The 27,968-nt window shown below is 36.1% G+C and overlaps 1 protein-coding gene across 1 annotated transcript in view; it reads left to right on the top strand.

The window, feature by feature from the left end:
* The window catches only part of bmpr1ab (bone morphogenetic protein receptor, type IAb), a 72,999-nt gene that overhangs the window by 43,505 nt on the left and 1,526 nt on the right, over positions 1-27,968 (top strand). Inside the window, exons 4-12 of the mRNA XM_056469268.1 lie at positions 22,350-22,521; positions 22,605-22,707; positions 22,790-22,889; positions 24,459-24,555; positions 24,919-25,054; positions 26,421-26,613; positions 26,876-27,173; positions 27,275-27,450; positions 27,556-27,686. Coding sequence (XP_056325243.1) covers positions 22,350-22,521; positions 22,605-22,707; positions 22,790-22,889; positions 24,459-24,555; positions 24,919-25,054; positions 26,421-26,613; positions 26,876-27,173; positions 27,275-27,450; positions 27,556-27,686 — 1,406 coding nt within the window. The remainder of the gene's footprint in view (positions 1-22,349; positions 22,522-22,604; positions 22,708-22,789; positions 22,890-24,458; positions 24,556-24,918; positions 25,055-26,420; positions 26,614-26,875; positions 27,174-27,274; positions 27,451-27,555; positions 27,687-27,968) is intronic.

Here is a 27,968-nt window from a genome sequence, read left to right as displayed (position 1 = left end):
GTGTTAGCAGAAGCCCATTTTAATGGATGGTGGCCTTTAAAAACATGGCGCGGTAATGGCCTTGCTTTTTATTCTCATCAGGCCCCGAATGCTCTGGATCGGTCTCCTCACATTTGCGATGCATTAGCAAACAAACACTATCTGCCAGGTTATTCATCTGAATTACATTATTTAATTTTATTGATTTGATGCCCTTGTGATCTTCTCTCAGATGGGTCTGCAGTAATGGAGACTTTGACTCCATTTCAGGTAAACGCAGACATGAGGAACTGCACACTTCTTTTCTCTCTCAAATGGCTGGCTTTATGTGAATGTAATGGCCTCTTTTAGAGACTGTAGTGTGTTTAGGTACTTCATTCATTCGCTCAGTGGTGATTTATATTTGGAGAATACACATCTTTGGGCTGAGGTGTGAAGAGGCTGATGGGGTCACATTCGGCTATGCAGCGAAACAAAGGCTTGGGCCGTTGTTTTGAAATTGGAGTGTGTTTGTGTGTTAAGGAGAGAATTGGGGGAAATTGTAGATTTAGTATATTTTTCGAAATTGCTATTTCTCATTTAGGGTTTCATGTTAGAATGTTAATGAAGGGAGTTGTTGGGTGAGTTTTATTCTGTTTACAGCTGGTGTTTATGAATATGTTTATGTACAACACTGCATTCAGGACTAAACAGGGTCTGAAATGTTTTGAGTTTGGTCACTTTCAGCTCTTTATAGTGTTTAACAGAAGGCAAAATGCAAAAAGCACAACACTATCTTTACTGTGCCCGATTCTAACACAAATACGTTTTTCCCCCTAAATTTCATAGAACGTGTCTCACGTAATTTCTGTTTCCGTCCAGGGGGAATTATTGGGAAAAAAATGCTTATTTGTATACTGATTTATGAAGAAGTCTACTAAATTCATCCTGTCGATGATAAACAATACAATGAAAAATGCTTGACCTCTCACAACATTTTAATAAAAAAAAATGCACACACACACATACATACATATACATACATACATATGTGTGTATTTTTTTTTATTCATTAAAATGTTGTGAGAGGTCAAGACATTTTTGATTGTATTGTTTATCATCAACAGGATGAATTAATTAATTAATTTTATTTATTTATTTATTTATTTATTTATTTATTTTTATTTTTTTTATTTTTTTTTTATTTATTTTATTTATATAAATCCAAAGCTCAATTTCAACATTATTACTATTATCTTGGTGCCACATGATTCTTCAGAAATCATTCTCATATCCTAATTTGGTGCATACAGTGTTTCCCACACATAGACAAATTACCATGTTTGTAAACTTTCAGGATGCAGTGAGGTGGCATAAAAAACCGGGAGCGCTAGCATTTACAGCGAGGGAATGAGATCTGATGCGGTACAGAGTTTGTTGTTGTCTTAGAAATAAGTTATATGGATTACATATTATATATATTATTTAAATCATGCTTTCAGCGTATTATAACAGCTTGTCACCCAGTGATAAGCACAGTGATTTGGCAAAATTAACATTAAAGTGAGCGGCATTCATCTGACAGGTCCATTTGAAATAGCACCCTCCCAGTGGATATTGTTTAAGATGAAATGGCCAAGCATCCAGCCCCAAATATACTAAATATATTCAGACTTTGAATACCCAAATATCTCGTTGAAACTCCAAGTGATTTTACAAGAGAGAAGTTAAAGGCCTACAAGTCTTTGGATGCCAACAGTTTTGTTCTGTGTGCAAGACATAGTTCTCCATGATTACCAGATTCAAAACTTTGTAGTGCTAAAAACCGAGGTTCTGCCTAGCCAAAGACAAAGAAAAAAGACGGAACTGTACAAGGCCTGGGTAATCATCAACAAGCAAAACAACTGCATTCTGACAGCGAGCTGCACCTGTGGGTATGTGAAGTTAGTTTTATATTTATATTATAATATAATTTCATAAAAGTATTATTTGCAAACCCTAAATAGCGAAATCATATTAGCAGGCAATAGACTATCAAAGTTCAACATTGTTCGCAGTCTAATAAACGGTGTTAATGTTGTTTCAAGTCACACTTGCAGGTTATTTCAGACCGAATATTCAAAGTGCCGTGGTAAACAATATAGAGAGTGTGTCACAAGTTGTGACTGAATGAATGTGTGAATATAAAACCAACTTTACCTTAATAACTTACACTTTCACGTTTCATTCTTAGCATTCAGTGAACGCAGTTCAATTAACCATATGTAACTGTTTTTTTCTGAAATCATTGCTGCAATTAAAAATGAGTAATGTGTAAGTTTCAGCATAGCGTGAACTTACCTGATATGAAATGAGAACTGCAGAGTCGAGCATTTTTAATTAGGTAGTCACTTCATTCAGCTCCCTTTTAGCCAAAGATGTCTGTGGTTGGCATTTAAAGCAGTGTGGTGTACGGTAAATGTTAAGTTTTCTATTTTGGACGAATTTGGCATCCTACCGCACAACACAACATGTTTACTTTTTGCAACCGGGAACCTGTGTGAAGTAGGTTGGTAATTCGTCTATACACTTTACTTGGGCGGGCCACCCAGGTATATTATTGGCCTCCCAAGTATATTTTTTTATTAACATTCTTTTACACTTTTTTTTTTTGTCCGCCCAATATAACAAAACATCCACAATCAATTAAGTAGTGGAATATCTTCTCTCGTTTACCCGTTTTGTTCAGTGTGCGTGAGACCTGTGAACAAAGACGTGCCTGGTTGAGACTTGAAACAATTTGTCCAGCCTGGGTTTCTAAGTCTCCTAAAATGTGCGGGATTCAACTTTTGCTTTTGCTTTCTAAAGCTCGTATGCGTTTTTGCATTACCTTTTACTTAAGCTTACATTTGCTTGGCTTCGAAGCTACAGTCGCACACAGTCGCAAGAGTGAGGGAAGCATTAAATAATTGTTTTTTAATCTAAATGACTCAGAAAAACTTCACTATATACTCGAAGAGGACAAAATGACTCATCTAAATAGCTGCAAAATATAGCTATGTATTTGAAGTAATAGTTAATCACCTCAATTGCCTTATTTAAATAAGATTTCATTTTAGTTCAGCTATGAATTAAACTAAACTTTGTTACATAATAGTTTGTTATGCAGTCAACAAGTTTTCCAGCCAGCAAAACACTACTCAGCAGTTTTGTACTGGTCCAGCCTTGTTGCTTAAACAGTAGGTTCATTGTTTACATTTGACTCTGGAGTGTCTCTGAGTTGCCCACTGATGTCATGAGCTCTTACTATCTGTTTCTGTTTAGTTATTTGACGTTTATTCTGCCCTAAGTGCATCTCTATTTTAGGCAATAATATCCTGGAGTCATAAATGCTGTCTATTCTTGGCAACAGGAAAGCCATGAGAGAGAGAGGGGGAGAGAGAGAATGTGTGTGTTTTCCTACCATCAAGAACTGGAGTTATGACCCAGTGGAGTCTGTAAGGAAAAAAAACAGATTGAAAGAGATTAAGAAGTTTAAATTAGTTCACAACCCCATTACCTCCTTATAGAGTTAACCCTTCCGCATCCTTAGGGACATTTCTCTTTTTCAGTTTATTTATTGCTATCATTTTGGATGTGTGAATGCTTAAATTCAGTTTTAGATTTTTTATTTGTATTTATTTATTTCTATTTTTATTTACGTTTTGATAGATTGTTTCAAGAATCTTTTTACACTAGATACAAAGATATAGTTTCACTCAGAAACTTAAGGACAACAATCTCAATGCCATTTAAGCAAAAAGTATCATTTCTGTTTTTAGCCCATCAGATATTGATGTTTGGGTTTGTTTGTTTGTGTGTATATATAATCAGGCGGGGGTTCAGGTGGTTCGGAAGACAAAGGTCCAGAATTTATCCCATTTATGAGCTCATTTGTCTTATTTTGACTGCTTTACCATTATAAATAGTAAGGATGTCCAGATCCAATCACGTGATTGGAAATTGAAAATATATGTATGTGTTTTTTTTTAAAAGAGAGGCTATAAAAATTGTGAAGCTCTAAATTATTATTATTATTATTATTATTATTATTATTATTATTATTATTATTATTATTATTATTATTATTATTATTATTAATAATATTAATATTATTATTAATATTATTATTATTAGTTTAAATTTTTTATTATTCAAATGGCCAAATTCTGACTGAAGAAAGTTACTGTGCTGGCCATTTTGTTATTTGCCTAATAAATTGCAATAGGCTACAGCTTTTAAAAACTTTTTTCTAATGATATACGATCTTATAAAATTGTATTTTAAAAATAAATATTTGTCATGTTTCTTTATTCTAAATGTTTTTGGTACATCAAAAGGTTGGTTTATGATGATCATCTGACAAGCTAATTCAGCTGAAAATAGTGCTTAAAATGTAAATTCAGTATTCAAACCATCTAAATTCATCTAAATTCAGTATTCAAATCTCATAAATAAATAGAAAATGAGGTGAATAACTGCAAAAATGTCAGAAAAAAGAACCACCTCTTTTATCAGGCTGGCTACGGACCTGATACTAAATGATATAAAAGGTTGACAAAAATTAGATAAGAATTCTTCAAATGAAAAACAAAATCAGGACTGATGCTGATAAAGAAATGTATATGTCAGTTAAAGTGTAATATTATTCAAATAGAATGCTTTTATGATTTTTTTTTTAATACAGACTGGGGAGTATGGAGCTTTGTACAAGCTTTTTAAATTGCAAGGGTTAAGCCTATAATATTGCAATGTAACGGAAATGACCAAGCCATGTCGAAGTGGGGTGGGAATACATTTTAGAAAATAAATTTCCCTCACGGGAGTTGGAAAGTTGTTTTTGTTCTCTGCTCTGACACGGTTTCAACTTTACGATTGTTTGGATTGGTCACTGTCTGCTTGTTAGCCTAGCTTAGCCTCCTTAAATATATTCCTACTTCTGTTGTTCTCCTCCCTGTAAAGGAACAAAAGAAGAAATGTGTGCTGGGAGGAATTCCTTCTCGCCCGTAAAACTCAACCAGAGCCTTTAAAACAAAGGCTAACTACCCTCGGTCACTGCAAAGGTTTCTGTTAAACACTGTTGAATGTTTTGTTATGTCTTTTTTTCCTGTGGAAGCTGATCTGAGGGCAGGTTTAACGACTGACAGAGAATAATGTCTGCTAACTGCATATGGCGGCTCGTTCCTCTGAGAAATGTCATGTCATTCAACACATTTCACACAGGCTTTCAATGCTGGAACTAATAAATGAACTTTATGGAATTTTTCTGCCTTCGGAGGTGAAGGTGAGCTTGAGCACGTATAGACTGAGACTCACAGGAGAGGAAAGCTGGTGGTGAGAGGATCAGGTTACTCCACTGTGAGGAAACCCAAACAGGCTGAAATATAACAATCAAATTGAGGCTTTTTTTAATAAAGTAATTTTATCGAGGTTATGTGATTTTTGGATCAGCGCTAGATTTGGATTATATTGTAAGTTTGATTTAGTTTTTCCAAATTATGATCTTTTAGTAGGGACAAGCGATTCATTTTTATTTTTGTTTTATTATTTCAAGTGTGAATTTTTGTCAATATTTTCTCTTTTTTAATCATATATATATTAGCACAATTAGACCCAATGAAACTACGCCAATAAAAACACCTTGTTAAACATAAGACTTCTGAATTGATGTCTTGAATCTGCTAAACTTTGTAAAAAAAAAATAATCTCTTAAATCTTAAATGAATATTGTTTCTTCATAATGTACATTTAAAAAGTACATTTAACATTTTCTTAGCATTTAGAATAAACAAGCTTAACGTTTTTTCTGTAAACAAAAAATTGCAAAGTATAAACTCATTAGTTGCGTTTTGTTTTCACTTTCTAGGTTATTGACCAAAATATAAATATACCACATACACTACCTGACAAAAGGCTAGTTGTCGATCCCAGTTGAAAGAGCAACAAATAATAACTTGACTTCTAATTGATCATTTGAAAAAGTGGCAGAAGGTAGATTTTTCCGATGAAACATTTGTTGAACTGCATCCCAATCATCACAAATACTGCAGAAGACCTATTGGAATGTGCAAGGACCGAAGATTCTCACAGAAATCAGTCAATATTGGTGATGGAAAAATCATGATTTGGGGTTACATTCAGTATGGGGGCGTGTGAGAGCTCTGCAGAGTGGATGGCTACATCAACAGCCTGAGGTATCATGACATTTGCGCTGCCCATTACATTACAAATCAAAGGAGAGGGCAAATTCTTCAGCAGGATAGCGCTCCTTCTCTTACTTCAGCCTCCACATCAAAGTTCCTGAAAGCAAAGGTCAAGGTGCTCCAGGATTGGCCAGCCCAGTCACCAGACTTAAACATTACTGAGCATGTATGGGGTTAGATTAAGAAGGAGGCATTAAAGATGAATCCAAAGAATCTTGATGAACTCTGGGAGTCCTGCAAGAACTCTTTCTTTGTCATTCCAGATGACTTTATTGATTAATGCTTATTAATTTAACTTGTTAATTAGGTTATTGCAGAGATGTATGGATGCAGTCCTCCAAGCTCATGGGAGTCATATACAATATTAATTATTTTTTCCACTGCTCCATGACTTTATATTCTATACTGTACATTATTTCTGTTGAGTGACAAGACTTTTGTCTAAGCAAAGTCAGACCTGACTGTCCTAATTAAATAATGAAAAATCAAGGCATGATCATATTTTAAAAGTTGGTTAGGTTGCAACACTTTTGTCAGGTAGTGTATTTTTATATATATTTATATTGTCCCTTTGCCCTTAATTTCCATCCTGCACTGCTCTGCTATACTGGGCCGCTTGCTCGGGTCCCACTACAGGAAGCTTATTGAGTCTATTGTCAGCGTTGTGTTTTTCCCCGACACTTTAACCATTTCCTTTATTGCGCTCCCTGGCAGGTAGTGGACTAAACATGCCAAATGCATGCCGCTCTCCGGAAATAATCATTACAGTCTGACAATGAAGGCCTGTGTTGCTGTGCGTGTCTCTGCCTTTTCCTTGTTTTTGGTAAACCACAGCATTTGAATAGCGTTTGAGCTCCTGTACGGTGACATGTGTTCAGCGGTGCGGCCTGTTAAAGGCGGTCTGAACTCTCACTTTTATAGCTTGCTGTTGGGTACTTGGCTCTAGAGGTGTCTCTGAGCCCATTAGAGCTTTACTTTCATAACGCCAGCCAAACTTTATTGGTCTGTGTCAGGCAGGCTGTTGTTTTCCACATGTTCCCTTTTTTCTTTCCCTCCTCATTCCATTTTTAACAAGCTGGTCCTCAAATAAGACTGGATTATTACGTGTCGGGGGGATTTTTGCCCCGAAATGGGAGCTCATGTGATAATTATAATGATCGTTATTAAAGAGATGAAAGTAAATAAATAATAATGGCAGGTTCAGGTTAACAGCCACTTAAAGCTTAAGTCTTTGCCAACCCAACAACCCTCAGCCACATTGTTCTTTCTTTTTTTTGTTGTTGTAAACGTGTTCCGATTTTAATGAATAACCGATGTGGTATTGAAATAAATAAATGCCTCTAATATTTCAGTCTCTCACAGAAGGGCAAACCTCCTACGTGTCGTCCCTGGAGGAGAGATGATTCACATGTTATTTTGATGTATCTAATGTCTACCCAGTGATGTATTTTGGCGCAAGGACATCTTGGAGGATTTTCAGTGTTTTTATTTACCCTCTCCTACGTTTCTGATGCAGACACTGAGAGACGGTCATGAGGACCAGCGTCTTGATTATAGGCTTGTGATCCAAAACGCCCTCGTCGAGACTTGGCTGGCTCATTGCATCATTTCCTGCTCACTCGTACTGAAATAAAATACGACACAGAGAACACATGTAGACTGATCCGTTTATGGACAAAACATACTACTTTATAGTCTATGCTTTACTTGGAGGACAATTTTTCTTTTTAGATCTTTAGATCTAAACTAGTGTGTCATTTACACTTGTGCATTTTCATTTTAAAACACATACGTTTTGTTATGGTTATGTCTGATGTCCACACTACTCTGATAACTTGTGAAAACAGAGCTTTTTGAAAATGCTGAAGACCTCATTTAGTTTGGAAATGCTTGTGTTCATTTAGTATAGACAGTCTTAAATGCATGCTACATTCGTAACTTGCCCCTATATCCTCTAGGGCTGCACAGTTAACCGAAAAAAGATCGCAATATCGATTCAACCCCCCCACACGATCTTAATCCAGCATCTCTAGTCTTCACATAGTTATTATTAGTTTTAGTTTATAGTTTATAGTTTTTATTTCTGTCTTAATGTAATGATGTATTCGCTGCTGCGAAATCACACATGAGCTGATGCACTATTTGTTTACTAGCGAGAGGACGCACGCATGCCCGTCAATGATATCAACTTTAGTGAACAGAACCTGCATAGTTTGTTGTAATAAAGTTAATAGATAATAATGGTAACAAAGTTGTAAATAACTTTGTTTGTTGCACCGAGCAATCGTTTGAGAGCCACGCGGGAGGTATATGATTTCCATGTATGCTTTTATTCTCGAAGTGACTGCAGCCATGACATGAGCACACTCAGCAGTGAAAGTGAAACCTAAAGCGCGCACATCATTTAAATGATCTTATCACATTTTAGAGTTATGATTACGTTTGATATGTTTTTTCTTTCATAGCGAACACAAAGTGTTGTGCTTGAAAATAAATGTTTACTGGGTCAGTTTAACTACTCTAGCCTATATAATGTTGAATATAAAGCAAGAGGGAATCTGATAATAGCAAGTTTCATTTTACCAGTAAAAAATGGTCTAATAATGCTGTCAAAAGCTATGTTTCCATCCAAAAATGGGAATTAATTTTATGCAATCCTGACACAGTGAACGCGTGGTAGCGTATGAAGGTGTCAGACGCGGAGCACAGATGCTCTTGATTCTGGAGGTCATTAATAATATAATAACACTAATACTTAAATTGTAAGGCGTTTTAGAATGACCAAAACGACAGTTCAGATGGTTTACAATGTGCTTAGCCTGCTGGTTCGTCCATTCATACACATTTTCATCATCACATGATCTCTTATAATAAAATCACATGACCATGCGCATACTGAAATTTGTGCCGGAAAAGTGTTTCCATCATAGTTTATGCGCATCTTTTCTTATCGAATAAAAAGTTTATTCTAATCAGTTATCAGTTAAATTTAGAAAATGCGCATAAAAAGCTTATGCGCATTTTCTAAATTTATGCGCATCATGGCGTTTCCATCAACCGATTTTTATGCGCATAAGCAAAATGCCCATAAAAATAGGTGGATGGAAACATAGCTAGTGACAAATGACAAGCATGTGTCACATACATAATAATTCAACTTCAGAATTATGAACAATCTGATGTCATCACTTACTGTGAATTAACAAACAGGACAAATTTAAAGTCTGTTCAAGTCCACCATTCCAAGTATATACAAAATTTAGCATTTTAACCAACAGTAGAACGACACATAGGTAGGCATGGGATGATAATCGTTTTCAAGGTATACCGCGGTTTGGAAAAGTCAAGGTTTTAAAACCGCCAAGATTTTCTGTAATACCGTTCCTAAGAAATGTGTAAGATTTTTATTTACATTTTTTTGTTTGTTTTTTAGGACTACAGTATCTTCAGCAGAAAAGATTATCCGAAGATGCCATTTTAAATTGTAAAGAAATCTGTGTTTTTGAAACAAATGTAGACAACAGAAGTCAATGATTCATTTGAATTTTTTAGCCTGACATGTTTATCTGTAGCAAGATATGATAAATGTTTCAAAAAATAAAATATATTGTTTTACCCAGACATTTAAAAAATATATAATTTAGATCAGTAATCACAATATCTTGGTACCGTGAAACCGTGACATTTTTAACCAAGGTTATCATACCGTCACAATCTTATACCGGCCCATGCCTATACACATGCCTAATATTATTATTCTTGTTTTACCATATGATTGAGAATGACAATAATAATAGCCTATTCATTTTAACCTTTATTTTACATCTACAGAATCGTGTGAAAATCGTGATCTCGATTTTAAGCAAAAAAAAGTGATTTTCATTTCAGCCAGAATCTATCCCTAATATCCTCTGTCATTCACTATATCTTGCATTAGTGTACTACTGTAGTCCACTTGAAGGATTGAATGAAAACGAGTTTATAAATAATGATGGCTATTTAACACTTAGCTGTCTATTAGTAATAAAACTAAATATTTCGATTTCTGTCATGTATACAGATGCTACTTTAAATCAAATTTTATATTGAAACTTAGACCAATATGATTCTGCTATAGGATGCAGTCTTGTCAGAAATTCATTTGGCATGCAAACTCTCGCAATGCATAATGGGGATTCTCTAACTGTTGAGCGTGCATGGGTTGTACACTCGTTATTGCGGTGCCTTGTGGGAATAATTAAGTGCACTGTTTTTGACACCACTAGAAATGGCTGCTCCCTCAAATAGTGCTCTATTCAGATTTACATTTAGTCATTTTGCAGATGCTTTTGTCCGAAGTGACTTACGATTGAGGAGGTATTCAGCGATTCAAACAAGAGGCAATACACACGAGAAGTGCTATTTATTCAAAGTTTTTGGTATTATTCAAAGGGGTTCAGGTTTTTAGTTGTCGTTTGAAGGATACCGGTGTATCAGCAATCCACTGGGAATGGGAGGATCATTCCACCAGCGTGAAACATTGATTGAAAAGGTTTTGAAAAGTGACGTATAGCCTCTCCGCGATGGCACCACAATAACACAAGGTGGTGCTCACTATTTAAGGGTATAAGGGGCGATTTAGGACACAACCACAGACTTTTGAAAAAGGAGACTTGGCTATACATAATCACTCTATGATTGGTCTTCTAGACTATTCTATATCGTTCCCTGATTAGACTCTAATGCAACCATTACACAAGCGCTATACTTCAAATATGGATGGAGCCAAAATATGCAGTGCGTGTGAATAGTCATGTATCATGCATTTTAGGCTATATAGTGTGGACAGAGACATTTTCATTCTAAAATGCCATTTAAAAGAAAATCACTTATCTAAACAGCACCTAGAAGCAGTTAGCATAGATTTTCCTGAAGGTGTGAAGTCTGTGAAGCGTCATTCTCCACTCAGCCCTTGATCAACTTCCCCTTCCAGCTTCAGCATGCTCCGAATTGCCCACTCTAGCCTCTGCTTTTATAGGGTCAAACCACAGATGTTTACCTTAGAGCTCACAGTCTCCCCTGTTCATAGTCTGACAAAGTCTTCAGGCTACACAATAACTTGATATAGAGCACACATAATTTTTAAGGACACTTTTATCACATTAACCTGTGTGCATCCTTTGTGTTTTGTGATTTAGTTTGGCTGTTAATGCCAACCGCATACTTAATGGCCAAAGGAGCTTTTTTAATTCAGATTTTAATGTTTCATCCTCATTTCCTTTCATAAATCTGTTATACTGTGGATATAAAAAGTGTAACTCGGGACCTTTGGGACAAAAATGGCCCTATTGAAGCTGATTACAACATGGTGTCAGCAAGAACTAAAATCTAGGCTGTTAGATTTATAGTTCAAATTTGAGATATTTTGTTAAAGAATAAATTAAAGTTTTAATGTGATGTCGCATTTGCCATATCTCTGTGAAGTTTTGTGTGAATAAAATCTATATACCATTTGCATATTCTGGAGTTTGACATGAGGGCAAAAAAGTATCTCGCACCGTTTTATTTTAGTTGATCACAAAATCATTTGACCAACAGAAAGCTGCTTGTTTAAAAAGTATCACTTTTGACAATAGACAGTGCACCTTTATGCTTGCAAAATGTTTTATTTCAGCGTCACTTTGGAGACTTTCTGGTTGTCAAGTTTGTGGAACATGTTTATAGTTTATTTGATGAACTACGCTGTGGTTACTCTGTTAGGACATCTGCTTGACTTCAAACATTCAAGAAAAAAGACCTTGAGACCACAAAAGACGATTTTTCCGAACAATGTTTTAGCTGTTTCTGTCCAGATAGTCAAATTAAGTGTGGTTCAAAACAACAGTTTTCAATTTGAATTGTCACTGTATAAAAAGAGAAAGATAATAGAGACATCAATAATAAATTATTATCTGTTCCATATGCAAAAGTCATACAGATTTGGAAAGAGTGTGTAAATAATGACAGAATTTGAGTTTTTGTGTGAACTTGGGTGAAAAGTTAGCTCTGGATAAAATATGTTCTGTTTAGATCCCACTTAGCTTTATATTTTGATATCCTGTGTTATTCAGACATTATTAAGTGTGACTTAAAGGTATATTTCACCCCAAAAAAAAATTATTAATGGACCTTCAGTCCATCTACAATGAACAGGAGAACAGCTAAATAAAGGAGGTTATGTTCATGTTAGCAAAATGTTAGTGATACCTTAATGTTTCACAGATTTGATATACATCATACATTGATATACTCGTTCTTACAGACTGTTGTTGTGGAGACAATGTAATGATTGTTTCTATCACAAGTTGATAGTATCTTTTTATAAGACCTCAGTGTGTCCAATTAATTCCAGAGCCATTAATGATTTTGCCTGCATATGCTTATTTATTTATTTATTTATTTATTTGTTTGTTTTACTCTCAAAATGCGATAGCCATTGAGTTGATGAATTTCACACTTTATTTTAATGGTCTGTTTGTTGAATTTAAGTTACATTGCATCTACATGCCTACTAATTCTCATTAGATTATAAGTAGACTGTTAGGTTGGGGTTAGGGTAAGGATTAATGTAAGTTGACATGTACTTGCAAAGTTTCTTATAGTCAGTTAAATGTCTGTTGAAGGAGCAGTATCAACAGATGTTAAGCAGACAGTCTACTAATACTCAAATAGACCAGCAAAATCAAGTGTTAGCAAAAAATAGTAATTTGTAAGGCTGCAGGATATTGAAAAAATCTGACATTGCGGTATTTAGTTTTTTCTGTAGTGTATATTGCAATATGAGTACAATTTTACCAGATAACTTCATCTCTGTTTAGTAAGAATTTAAAATTTCAATTTCACAAGCATGTATAAATGCAATAAAGATGCAGTTCAGGTACACAGTAATTGAGAAATCCAATGTAAAATAATACTGCATAGTCTTCATTTTATGAATAATTCAATAAAAGTAATAGTTATTAAAGTTACAAAGGGTACAATTTCTTTGGCCAGAATGCTTTTAAACAGTCACAGGCTTCAAACTCATGCAAATGATCAATTATAACCCAGACTCAACATTGCATATCCTTCGATGTGACTATTGTGAATGGTCACATTGGGATATCGATGCTAAAATGATATATTGTGCAGCCCTAGTAATTTATTTAAAAAAGATATACAGTTGAAATCAGAATTAGCCCCCTAAATTATTAGCCCCCTTATTTATTTTTTCCCCAATTTCTGTTTAATGGAGAGAAGATTTTTTCCAACACATTTCTAAACATGATAGTTTTAAGAACTCATTTCTAATAACTGATTTATTTTATCTTTGCCATGATGACAGTAAATAATATTTGACTAGATATTTTTCAAGACATTTCTATACAGCTTAAAGTGACATTTTAAGGTATAACTAGGTTAATTAAGTTAACTAGGCAGATTAGAGTAATTAGGCAAGTTATTGTATAACAATGGTTTGTTCTGTAGACTATCAAAAATATATACATAGCTTAAAGGGGCTAATAATTTTGACCTTAAAATGTTTTTTTAAAAATTAAAAACTGCTTTTATTCCAGCCGAAATAAGACTTTCTCCAGAAGAAAAAAAATATTATCAGACATACTGTGAAAATTTCCTTGCTCTGTTAAACATCATTTGGGAAATATTTTTAAAAGGGGGAAAAAATAAAAAAGGGGAGCTAATAATTCTGACTTCAATCAAAAAAAAAAAAAATTTAGGTAAAAAAAGACAAGCTATCCCTTTCATTGTCTAAATCCATTTAGATGGCAATTTTAACCGATAAGCTGTTCACCCATCTCCAGAGTGACATTGCTGATTGGCTGCGCCTGTTCCTCAGGGCTGGTGAACGTGCCTCACAGCACCTTCTTGACTGGTGTAACTGTAGGGTCCTGTGTATACATTTGGGCCGCGTGTATAGAAAACAGACTGGTAGTGTCTCTTTAAGAGGCTGGCGCTGGAGTCTGAGCTTAGCTGCCTACAGGCTGGGAGAATGCGGTCAACAGGACTCATTACTGCCTGAGTACTGCCAGACCTCAGACTCCACGCTGACGGCGAGCCAGAATCAAGCACACATGTAGGAGCACGGCGATGCTCAGATCCATCTCTCCAAGCCAAGGGAAAAATGCAGAGAGGGGGGATGGAGAGCAAATGTATTCAGTGGCTTCGTAATGTCAATGAATCACTCAGAGGTACTTCAGAGGAGATAGTGCAACAAGTCGCATCTGCTCTGATTTAGTAACCCTTCTGGCTCCAAACCTGTTTTATGTGTTTCAGCTCAGATAACATTCCTGAGCCCTGCGGTTGTTTGTGTGCCGCTGTTGTGGTTGCGGGAATCTAGCTCGTGCTTATCTGCGCATTGTAGCTGTTAGGACGTGTAGAGCTCAACACATGATAACAGATTAGCCTGCCTTTTACAGTCGCTCCTAAAAGCGGCCTGTGTTTCTGACTACGCCGTTCGCATTCCTTCAATTTACTGGCCTCTCGCTGAGAGCAGGGCTTTCAGAGCCATATTTTGTTTCTTTCTCTTTCCTGTCTCCATCCCACTATGTTTATGTTACCGGTTTCCACCTCCATTATCACACTGGGCCCTGTGTGACAGCAAAGGCGCCTGGACTAAACTGCAAAGTGATCAAAGATGGAACATCAAATACTTTCTCCGTGTATTTTGCATTTTGCCCTAATGGAGGGGGCCATGGGACGCCTTCGCTGCTTCAAATGAACATTTCTCAACTGCAAAAACCTGAACCGTGACACATAAACACAAGATTTATATCAATGGCTGTTGCTGGAACGCAGTGTATGAATGTACTGACTCATCCACCAAGAGACAAAGTATTAGATGAGACGAGAGCGTGTTTGATCAGTCTCCAAAGCTCGTGCCGCTCGACCCGGTCTTCAACCTCACTTTTATACACTGTAATCCTGACTCTTGTGTTCCTAATCTGGTCTTTCACTCTCCCTCTTAATTCCACTTCTCAGCATTTCACCTTCAGGCCATTCAGGAGGATGTTTCGTGGCACGTTCTTTTCTTAGCGATGTTTCCACAAATTGACACTGTGTTGAGTAACATCTTATCATGTTTGACGCATCTGTTCCAGGATCCCTCTCTATAAAACTGATTATGGCCTCTGCATTGTCAAGCACGCTTTCATTCCCAACTTGAGCGCAATGTTTTTCCACTCTGATCAAGTCCCTGGGTGAATCTCATGAAACATGGCCAGGTCATGTTTCAGCCCACAGTCAAAATGAATGAAATTACATCGTGCTGAAAGAAAAGAAAACCTGCATTTACTGTGATTAACGATATAAATAGATGCATTTATTCATAACAATAATCATTATGGATGTATTTATTTCATGGTCTGTTGAAATTCTTGATTCTGATTGGCTGAAAGGTTTGCAACAAAATTGCTTAATGCGCAAGTAGCTCCAGTCTGTTTTTATCACAGTTTAAAATGAATGCTCTTTCTTCAAACAATAGTAGTAGCCACAGTAAATAGTGGTGTAACGGATCACAAATCTCACAGCTCGGATCACATTATGGTTTTTTAGTCACGGATTGGACCATTTTTCGGATCAGCCAAAAAGGAGAGGAGTCAAATGTAATTTGCTTTCCATTTATTACAAACAGTACTGCAAGACACTTTTGGGTTTAACAAACAGAACTTAGAACCTATGATTTTATAAAAAAAAAAAATGAAGAAATAAAATAAAAATAAGTTATTCAGTTCTGTGAAAAAATCACTGTTACCACTACTTTTACTGATAACGCTAAACGTATAAAGTGTATATTTAGTATAAAATGTAGATTTAAAGGTATATTTAGTCTTATTTTCAAAAAATGATTCAGTTATTCACTCATAAAACTTCATGCGTCATTGCTAGATGTATCGCTTTTAAAGAATTATTCAATGGCATATTTTTGATGGCTGGTTGTCGCCACCTATTGGTTAAATGTATATTTAAAATAAATGTAATTTCTGCCTAGAACTTTCATTTTTGAGCGTCATTAAATGCATATGATGGTAATTTGAGTCTTTACCATAAACAGCAGTGGTTTTATTTAAACTATAAACTGTTATCTCCCAGTACTTCTGTGTTATTTGACTGTTTGTAGCATCATAACTAACTCAAAAGATAATTTAAACATATGCAAATCACAATCATTTATAATTTATGTTGCGTGGGTGTTGAGATTTTGATCTTTTAATGGTTAATCGTGCAGCTTACATTAGAGCTGTAACCCTACACTGGTCTCACGGTTCGGTTCAGTTACGATTATCATGCCATCAATTCAGTTTAATTCGATATCTCGGCGCATCACGGTGCATTGACGATGCTTTTCATACACAGTTTTATATTTTACTTCACAGCACAGCAATTCTTGTATTAAAGTGTATAAGTATATTTATGTACAATTTTGTCCTTTAATACAAACAGTCAGATTTATAAAGTGTACCTTTAAACAGCACAAGCATTTATGGAAAATAATATAAACAAATATAAATATCCCGCTCGCATTCTGATCCTTGTCTACCTAGTTCTCTTACACCCCTTTGATTGGTCACACACTCAACAGAAAGGGCTGCGATTGGCTCTTGCATGCGCTCTTCACAGATGAGTGACACTGATAAAGGGCAGCGGCGATCACAGCTTATCCATGATAGACGCGGTGGAGAAAACTCTGCAGGCACTTGCTTGTGTCTGTATCCAGAAGTATCGCTGTAACAGATAGGCCACTTTCATTTCAGGGAGTTCACTTTCATTCTCTCAATCCCAATGCAATGGGGACTTCTGCTGTAAGTGTCAGTGAAAGACTGTCTAGTAAACACACACACACGCAGTGAAATTGTGCACAGTTTCTGCGTTTTTAAGTAGTTGGAGAGTTGTAAATACTCGCGCTCACCTCCCTAGCCATAGTAAACTACGGCGACATAGCGCATATGAGATAAATGACATCAGTTCATAACCGGTTATGATCATTACAGAACCGATACCGAATTGTCCGCGTCTGCATTGCGGTGCACCAAAGAAACAATTTATTTTGACACTCCTAGCTTACACTGAATGCTTTAACGCAGGCTAAACAAGTAGTGACAGAAAACACCTAAGAAACCCACCACATCCCGAATAACCTTGCACAACTTCTTCCATCATCATTATATGTTAGTGTGCTTTCATACCTAGACTTTTTTTTTTTTTAGAAACCTGGCGTGTTTCCCCAGTTAGCGCGGTTCATTTGGCATATGTGAATACAGCAATCACGCTCGGATCCACGGCACAACAATCGGTCCAAGATCGCCTGAATGAGGCGGTCTCGGCTCGATTGAAACAAACTGGAGCGGATCGATTGTAATGAGAAAGCAATATGATCCAAACCAGGCTATATTACAATGTATTATGGATATGTAATATATAAACGGCTATATGAAGAGAGATTTATGAGTAGGGCAGGATGTCATTCCTACCGGTAAATGTGCGTTTCATGTTAAATACGAAAATGAAAGCATGTTCAACTATTAATGAGAGCTGTTTATTGGTTAGGAAAATCGACCGAAACTGCAGTCGAGGTTTATCTGTTATTTCTCTCTATATTGTAAAGCCTGTAAAGCATAATTCTAGCCAAGGCTATATATGAGAAATTTTTAACTCTGATTTATATTTGGTGTTGATGTCTGGGGGTGTCACCATTCAAAATTAATGTGCAGCTTTTTGCCTATAATGTCTTATTGCTCATAGTCATAAATGAAATAAGGACGCATGACAGCTGAGAGGGACTACTCTAATAGTAAGCCAGTGACACTCGATGGATCCTTCATTCCACTGTGTAATCTCGAGGACACAGACGTGTTTAACCAACTCAGGAAAAACCAAGTCGCAAATATTTTGTGCAGAGGTAGCTAGCATAGGTTACTATGAGCTATTTAGATATGAAAGTCATTTATATGCACGCACCATCTTCCTTTCTTTTCTTTCTTCATGCACTTTGTCTCTGTTTGTCTGTGACTGATTCAATATGTGGACTAGAAGATCTAACATGAGAAAAATTTGGTCAGATATTTCTTGGCAAAAAGCAAAACTAGTTTTAAATTGTTGCATAACTTGTCGTGCATTAAATAAGGAATAAAGTACATTCAGGCAGTTGTTAAAACAGTATAAAGCCTGACAGGTTTATCTGTTGTTCAGTACAAGTCTGAAAGGCTTTATTCTGCGAAAAAACAACCACCTGGGTATACTCTATTGTGTTTAAAAAAAATTAAAATAGCCGTAATAGTTTATTAATACTTTAATAAATGCAATGATGACCAAATTGAAAATGACTGAATGGAGCAAACACTAACCTACGTATTACTCAGTCACAAGATTGCACCAAACTGTAAAATACAGCAGCGTGACAAGCTTGTTAATATGAATGTGAAGGTAATCACTGTTGTTCAAGATGATTCAAAGTACCTGATGAAGCCTGCGTTGTTACTGTCATCGTTTCTTTGGTAATAAAATACATCACAATCAAATATTCCAGACAGCCATGTAATAAAGGATTTTAAATGACCTTTGCCTCTGTGTTGTGCTTTTAAAATCCTTTAACGTATGGCTATTCCCTTATTTAATATATTTTTTTTCAAAAGTGCAATTAGATTATGCAAATTTATGCATGTAGTTTGATAACTTTAATTCATGAAGATAATTTTTGTGAATATGATTAATTTGACAGCTTCGGTGATTATAACTGAATGAACTGAGTGAATGATTCTCCTGTAGATGTTTAACAAGCGGTTTGTTTGTTCTCTTCCTCTGATATTTTTTCCCCTTCAGCTGATATCACTTATGAGGGTTTAAAGCTTTGTGGCTCCACACTGGTGCGTTATCAATCTCTGTATCAGTGTATAGTGCTCTCCACCCCGGCTTATACAGCTGGAGGTGTTGCTGTCGTGTAACCGCTGATAGCAGGTAAGATATTCCTACGGGATGGGGTTTGCTGTTTATGTTTGTTTGGTTTTGCCCATCAACTATGGGAAATGAGGCGCTGTGATTCTGAGGGACACTTGAGACTCTCGTCGCCATCTGATATTTATGTTCGTTTTGAGTGATAGAGATGTAAGGCGGGCTTGAAGCAGTCTGAGACGTTGGACAGGTTTGAATCGCGCCTCTCGTAATGAGATCCTAGGTGTGGAATGTGGTGTTTTACTAAACAGCAGCATGCCTCTTTTAGTGTGGCCTTATTTTGTCTGGGTTTAGGCCTGTCCGGACCTGCAGGACGAGCAGCACAGCTCTAAGAGGAAGCACCCATAGCATTACCAAACACACAAGTCTTTGTACCTGGGGCGATATGCAACCTGTCTGTCTGTGACAAAATGCTCACGCACTCAGATGTATCAGGTTACAGCCCTGACAAATCTGCATGTCTCCGTCTCTCTGTCCCAGATTTCAAAGCTTATCTCCGTCTTTTTTACTCACAGGCTGTAGTGATCTGTTGTCCTCACTCCCACCTATTTATCTAAGATCCCCTGCAGTATAATTGAGCACAGATTGAAGTGAATAAGACAGGGCTTGTGTCCATGTGGCTGTGATTTGTATTTGTTTTGTCATTGTATATACAGTCGAAGGCAAAATTATATTAGCCCTCCTGTGAAATAGTTATTATTATTTAATTTCAAACGTTTAACAAAGCAAGGATGTTTTCACAGTGTTTGCGAAAAGAAAATATATATTTTTTCTTCTGGAGAAAGTCTTATTTCTTTTAGCTTGGCTGGAATATTAGCGGTTCTTATTTCATTTTGCATTTCTTAAAGCAATTTTTAAGGTCAATATTATAAAACCCACTTAAAATTTTTCTTTGACTTCCTGCAACCCCCCCCCCCCCCCCCCTCTCTTTAGGCTAGTAATTTAAGCTTATAGCATCTTGTAAAATATAATGTACTGTGATCATGGCCAAAACAAAACAAGTCAGTTATTAAATTAATAACTAAATTATTTAAACTATTATGTTAAAAAGTTGAATGAAAATCAAATCTACATTAAACAGCTCTTTAAAAGAATAATTTCCCAGGAGGGTTGTATTTCATATTTTGCTGCATGTTGGAGACAGAATTCAGAATATGGCCCTAAAATCAAAGATACTAGGGCAAACGTTCTCTATGTGTTTTGGTTTTTGTCTCATATTTTAGTAGTTATGCAGTATCACATGAGCATTGAGTGCAGTATGACACAAGGACAGTTTTTTTTCCAGAAAAAAGGCATGTGCGTCTTTGGTAAATAAAAAGTTAATAGTACAGCGTTTCCTCTAGGATTTTTCCAGCTGTGTTGGCAGGCCTTTAACACAGATCTTCCAACTACCTATGAGCGCAGTAAAGATCGCATTCATGTAATACGAGCATGTAAATCTCTTTGCTTGCACTCCAATTTTCTCTATTCATGCACAAAACTTCTTGCACACCTTCAAATATACACTGCTCATGCGCTGATTTTCTTGTGCGCTCTTAAATAAACGCTGCTGAAGTGTGATTTAAGGCTGTAACGAGTATGTCACCAACATTTATTAGATTTGCAAGGAATATTTATGCATGTCTCCAGTAGACCTACAGAATGGTATTGATGCTTTCTGAAGTAAAACATCCATAAACTCAGCAAGAGAAGGTTGTTGTATGCAGAGCCATAGACCTTTATCTATAAAAAAAGTATAAAGGAAACTGTTCATCATAACTGAAAGTTACAATGTGTTTGCTAGGCCTCGCGCATCGCACAGCCCTGTCAGTCAGTCAGTCAGTCAGCATGTCACCTTAAAGGGTTGAACAAATAACGCATAGCACTACTACGATTGCAGAAAAGTTTGCTCTATATACTTTACTTACATCTTAATACATTTGGGTGCAATTATAACCCGCTATAAAAAAAAACCAGTAACAACTAAGAAGCTGTAAAGTAGCCGTGGCAGGAATGAATTTTGGTGTGGCGCCCCGCCATGGAAGAATGAATGTAGCAGAAACCATGTATCAGAATAGATTTTAGACACACTATTGACTGTTTTTGTCAGTTTTGCAAGCTAAAATATCAAACCACTACAGGACTGTTTCTTGTTAACACACTGTGTGTTTCATTTCTAAATGAATTCTAAAAGAGTTCTGAATGAGTCAAGTGAGCATAAGAGAATTAATTTACAAAGAGACTTTGATTCAAAAAGAGTCATTTACTTTACTTGCTTAGAATGAATCAAATGAACACAAACCCATCGCATTCTTTTTTGACAGTTCACCCCCCCAAAAAATAATTCTGTTATGAATTGCTCACTCTGATGTCTTTCCAATCCCTGAGATCTTTGTTTGTCTTCGGAACACAAATTAAGATATTTTAGGTGAAATCTGATAGCTTCTTCGTCCTCTATAGATGGTGACTGTCCCGAGATGTTCATAGTCCAGAAAAGGAACCAAAAACCTTGTCAAAACCTTGTATGTGACTTCAAAACTACTCTTGTGACTTCAGTGGTTCAACTGTAAAATTTATAAGAACACTTTTGTGTGCCATAAAACTGTAAAAATGTACTTGCCTATGTCTTCTGGGTCAGATTAAATTGCAAATTTACTACCGGCAATGCAGTGCTTGCGTGCTGCGCTGCTGACTCTAATGGTAATATGTTGTACTGCCTGTAGTAAACACGCGTCACAGTAGAGAAGACACAGGCAAACAGTCATATTTACAGTTTGTTTTGCTGCACAAAGTGTTTTTGGAGCTTTGTAAAATTACAGTTGAACCACTGAAGTTACATAGTATGTTTAGACAATGTTTTTGGTTCTTTTTCTGAACTTTGAACATCTCTGGACCATATGGAGGATGAGAGAGAGCTCAGATTTCATCTAAAATATCTTATTTTGTCTCAAGGCTTTGGAATGACACATGAGTGAGGAAATAATAACAGAACTTTGTTTTTTGGAGGAACCTTTAACTTCACGATACCAAGATCACAGAGTGAAATGAACAGCAATACTAATAGTACATTTTGGTTTCAATGGTTTGAAATGCTTTGACACAATGATTTCTCTTGCAAGATTTGATTCATCGTGCTTGCATAAATATAGATGAGTAATGAGGAAAATACTATATACAATCACATTCGAGGGTATCTAAAAAAACTGATTTCCTCCATTTCAACCGAAGGTGGGCAGAACCCAGACTACATGCTTCATGGTACTGGAGTCAAGCCCGGATCAGATCCAAGGCGAGCTCAGGCAGGAGACGGGTCCACCGTGGCTCCAGAGGACGCTGTCCGCTTCCTCAGCTGCTACTGTTCAGGCCACTGCCCCGAAGATGCCACAAACAACACCTGCGAGTGAGTACACTACCTGCATCTAACAGCGACTCTCTTTTAAATGTGAACAATGTGAATTAAACCACCTTTGTGTGTTTGCCCAGGACAAATGGCCATTGTTTTGCTATCATAGAGGAGGATGAGCATGGCGAGGCGATCCTGACCTCAGGCTGCATGAAGTATGAGGGATCCCACTTTCAGTGCAAGGTAATTCATGAGCGAGACAGTGAGGAATAGATGTTAAGTGCTAAGGCATTACGATTGACTGAATGTGGTTATTGTCGTCTAGGACTCTCCTAATGCTCAGACCAGACGGACCATTGAGTGCTGCTCCACAGATTTCTGTAATAGAGACCTTCAGCCCACACTTCCACCTCCTATTCCAGGAAGTAAGTGTAACGCTGCTCGAGAACCTTAATATTATAAATATATGAAAACATCGCTTTAAAGTGTGGAAATTACTCAGTGTGACCATGAAAAACTATTACTAAATGATAGCACATTAATCATTATATAAATATAATTGGATTTAAAAAACTACATTGTAGGCCTGTCACAATAATCACTATATTGACTTATCACACAATACATGGACATGACCTCAGTCGTTTTTGGTGATGCAATATATATCGCCCATACATAACCAATTCTAGCAACATATTAGCTGATTGCACAACCTCTCTATCTCTATTGGAGGTGTCAGTTTCAGTATGGTTAGACACTATAGTATTTGCTATAAATTACTATAGTATATTTCATTATGGGTGTCTGACAACTGAAAATAGATCTGGTAGCAGATATCGCAGCCTTGGTTACTTTTTACCTCACCTTTTTTAACATTTATTATTATTTTACTTGTTTAGGATATACATTTTCACATTTTGATTCCAATGTCTGATTATTAAATTGTTAAAATGACTATAATTAAATTAAATATTTGTAAGAATAAAATATTATGCGTTCTTTGGAAGAGTGTACTTGCATTATGTTGCTATTATATTGTCATTTTGGCATTATATAATAAGGTGGCATAAAATTTAAATTACAATAATTTTAATCTTAAAATTACAATAATATTGTTTATCGCAATATATTTTGGTGCAATATATCATACGACAAAAAAAAGATATTTTGACAGGCCTGCTACATTGCCCAATGCACTATACTTACATTGCTGAAGGTTAAGTAATTGATAATCAACAAGGTTTAACTGCACAAAGCAGTTGCCACCAACCACCCGATGCGAAGTACTTTAAAATCCTTGAACGCACAGCAGCCCATTGATTATCCCACTTATTCCGTAGTCATTTGCCAAGATATAGACAAGTTAAAACTAGTATTGCTCCATGCAGTACAATGTAGGACACATATCTCGATTTGAATTCACAGGTATTCACAGGTAGAGAGAGAGATAGAGACTATGTATATGACATGGGCATATCTAATAGCTCATAGTAAAATGTGTTCGCTACCTTTTCGCAAACATTAAATAATGCTTCTAAAGAAAAAAAAAAGGTTAGTGCTCAGTGGTTAGCACTGTCACCTCGCAGGAAGATTACTGAAGTTTGCATGTTCTACCTGTGTTCATGCGAGATTATTCCGGGTGCTCCAGTTTCTCTCACAGTCCAAAGATATGTGGTATAGGTGAATCGATTGTGTATGTGAATGAGTGTATGGATGTTTCCCAGTACTGGGTTTTAGCTGGAAGGGCATGCGCTGTGTAAAACATATGCTGAATAAGTTGGCGGTGCATTTAGCTGTGGCAACCCCCGATAAATCAGGGACTAAGCTGATGGATAGTAAGTGAGGAGAGACGTAAAATACATGCGTTCAAAATTTAGTATGTGGAGACAGCTAAATTTTCAGCATCGTCACCCAGTCTTAAATGGCACATGGTCTTTCAGAAATCATCCTAATATACTGATTTGAATCATTCTAATGATTTTCTTTTAATCCAGAACCTCCATTTTGGAACGCCCACTTGCTGGCCTTCCTGATCTCTGTGACAGTTTGTTGCTTCACTTTGGTTGCCATTACTGTGGTGTGCTACTACAGGTGAGACTTTTATTTCATAATGCCATGTTTATTCAGCTAAAATGAATGAAAGATGCACCTCAGTCTGTTAATTATTGACCAGTGTGCTGATAACACTGGCACAGGCACACCTATTAAAGAAAGACAAGTAAATTGAGTAGCTTTCGTGTATGACTTTAATGCTTGGATATATATATATATATATATATATATATATATATATATATATATATATATATATATATATATATATATATTTATATATATATATTTATATATATATATATTTATTGTGACTTGGTAATAAGTTACTGATTCAATTGTAGAGCAGCTTCTGTGATTGTATAGAATGTAATGATATGCTGTGTGTGGTCGTTTGATCAGGTTTAAGCTGCAGACGGGACGGAGACATTATCAGAGGGATCTGGGGCCGATTGAGGCCTTCATCCCTGCAGGAGAGTCTCTCAAAGATCTCATTAGTCAGTCCAGCACTGGCTCTGGGTCAGGGCTCCCCCTGCTGGTGAGGCTCTGTTTGTGAATGTCTTTTTTGTTGTTGAGAAGAACAAGGTTTTGACAGTTCTTTGAAAATATGGAAGAAACCAAGCTTCTTAAGACACATCTTTTTAGTAAAGCATTTATTTATTTGTGATTTTCATTGTCACTTTTATACGATTTGTTACATTTTGGTTATTTAGTTTTTTTGCCTCCTAGTTTTTCATGATTTGTTTTGTGATTTTTATATATTTTTTTGCAATAAAAATGCTGATGGTTATTCCTAGAAATTTGCTGACAATTTTGCCATTGTTAAAAAAAAAAAAAAAAAAAAAAGCTTTTCTGTCTGTTCCATTGCTCCGTTTGTTAGATTTTTGTCCTACTTTCTTTTGCAGTCTGAAGCACGTCAAACGCACAAAACGCTCAATTCGCGCCACATGATGCCTAAACCAATCTTTTCATTGACTTTGTATTGTAAATCGCTCGTGCTTCATCTGCGTCTGTGTACTGCACAGGCTGCAAAACATTTCCTCCCACTCTCAAGTAATGTGGATTGTGAGGGCACAGGTGATATATCATTTTTCAAAAGACACTCAAAAACATCACGTCCGTTGTGTATGCATCGTCTATTAGTCCTGTAAAACAATTGCAAACTGAGATAAATATAATTTGATTATATGGTTTGGAATTGTATTTTTTATGAGATTATTTACATTATTTTGCGTTTAAGAATTTGCAGGATCGCAAAAATTTGCGACTTTTTGAGATCACAAAATTGCGAAAAACTAGGGGTCGGATTCATTGTTCTTTATTGTTTTATTATTGCGGTATGACTTCTGGCTTTTCACTGGGATTTTATGCAAGCTTGTAATTTTCTGCATTTTTTACTTATTGTTGTATATCTTGTAGCGCTTTGAGTTTAAGAAAAGTGCATCATAAATTAAATATATTATTATTATTATTATGTGAAATGGGATTTCTTATTATGATAATTAAAAAGTCAGGAAATTTATGAAAAGTTTAGACATTCTTAAATATACAGTAAAATGATTTGTCGGCCATTTTGATATTTTAATCCCTTAAATATTTTGTTTGTTTGATGTTTGTTTTTTATTTTATGTATTGGTTTGCTGTTTTTTTTTTTTCAAACCGTTGAAGAATGTGTTTTGTTTTTGTTTTGTTTTAAACACTTGAATGATGTTTTGTTTTTATTTTGTTTTTCAAAGAATGATTTCTTTGTTTTAATGTTTTGTTTTTTGTTTTGAATATATGAAATGGTTTTGAAACCATGAAGAAAGAATAATTCGTTTTTGTTTAGTTTAGTTAAATCCTTGAAGTACAAATGATTTGTTTTAATGTTTTGAGTTCAAATGTCCACTTCTTTTGTTTCACAGGTTCAACGCACCATCGCTAAACATATTCAGATGGTACGTCAAATCGGAAAGGGCCGTTATGGAGAAGTGTGGCTCGGCCGCTGGAGAGGAGAAAATGTGGCGGTGAAAGTGTTCTTTACGCGTGAAGAGGCCAGCTGGTTCAGAGAGACTGAGATTTACCAAACCGTGCTCATGAGGCATGAGAATATACTCGGTAGGTTCATTAACAAAACAGAAGTCAAAGATACTAAGCACAATTACATATTTTTACAAAACTAAGTATAGCATTTTAATAATTTCATAGGATACTTTCTTCACAAAACCTCATAATAATCATTATTCATTTACAAAATATGCATACACAGTACATAATGTATTGCATTTAACTTGAATCCCACCCCTCTGTATCCTCTTTACATTATTTATTGTTTTTTTTGTCTGTCCTGATTTGGTTTTGCCTTTCTACCTTTCTCCAGGCTTCATAGCTGCAGATATTAAAGGCACAGGAACGTTCACTCAGCTTTTCCTCATCACAGATTACCATGAGAATGGATCCCTCTGTGACTATCTGAAATACACCACCCTGGACACACAGGCTCTGCTGAGACTAGCATACTCTGCCGCCTGCGGCCTGTGCCACCTCCACACAGAGATCTACGGCACGCAGGGCAAACCTGCCATCGCTCACAGAGACCTAAAGAGCAAAAACATACTGATTAAAAAGAACGGCACATGTTGCATCGCTGATCTGGGCCTGGCTGTCAAATACAACAGGTGAAAATGACTGTAAAAACACTCCGCATAATACACACATCATTTATAGCTAGAATGGAGTTTCATTTGCAATTTACTGACTCCATGCTTTGCTTTTATAGTGATACCAACGAGGTGGACGTGCCTATAAGCACAAGGATGGGCACACGGCGGTACATGGCACCAGAGGTCCTGGATGAAACCCTAAATAAGAATCAATTCCAAGCATACATAATGGCTGATATTTACAGCTATGGTCTCATTGTTTGGGAAATGGCCCGTCGATGCGTCACAGGAGGTTTGTTTTACATTAGAGTGTATTTTAGGTTGTGACAACATAGGCACCTTTCAAAGCTTGATTATGTCTGTCATTTATTTAAAATGTTCTTTTCTTTCTATGTAGGTATTGTTGAGGAGTATCAGTTGCCATACTGGGACATGGTACCCTCAGAACCGTCCTATGAGGACATGAGGGAAGTGGTGTGTGTTAAAAGCATGCGGCCAGTGGTGTCTAATCGCTGGAACAGTGACGAGGTAAGATCTAGCACCCTCAGTTCAGATGCAATTTCAATTTACTAAATGATATGTCAGAGTAAAAAATAGTAAGTGTGAAAAATATACATATTTATTATATTTTAAAATGTCATTTATTGCTTTTAAAGGCAAATTTCAATTTTCAGCAGTCACTTACTTAAATACAGTCTTCATTGTGTCACATGAACCTTCAGATATCATTACATTGCTGATTTGGTTCTTAAGGGATAATTATTATAATTATATATTCACAGATACTAAATTTCTTAACTGATTCTGCTA

The sequence above is a fragment of the Danio aesculapii genome, chromosome 12, assembly GCF_903798145.1.
Source record: "Danio aesculapii chromosome 12, fDanAes4.1, whole genome shotgun sequence".
Classification (NCBI taxonomy): Eukaryota; Metazoa; Chordata; class Actinopteri; order Cypriniformes; family Danionidae; genus Danio; species Danio aesculapii.
This window is presented reverse-complemented; position numbering and strand designations above follow the sequence as displayed.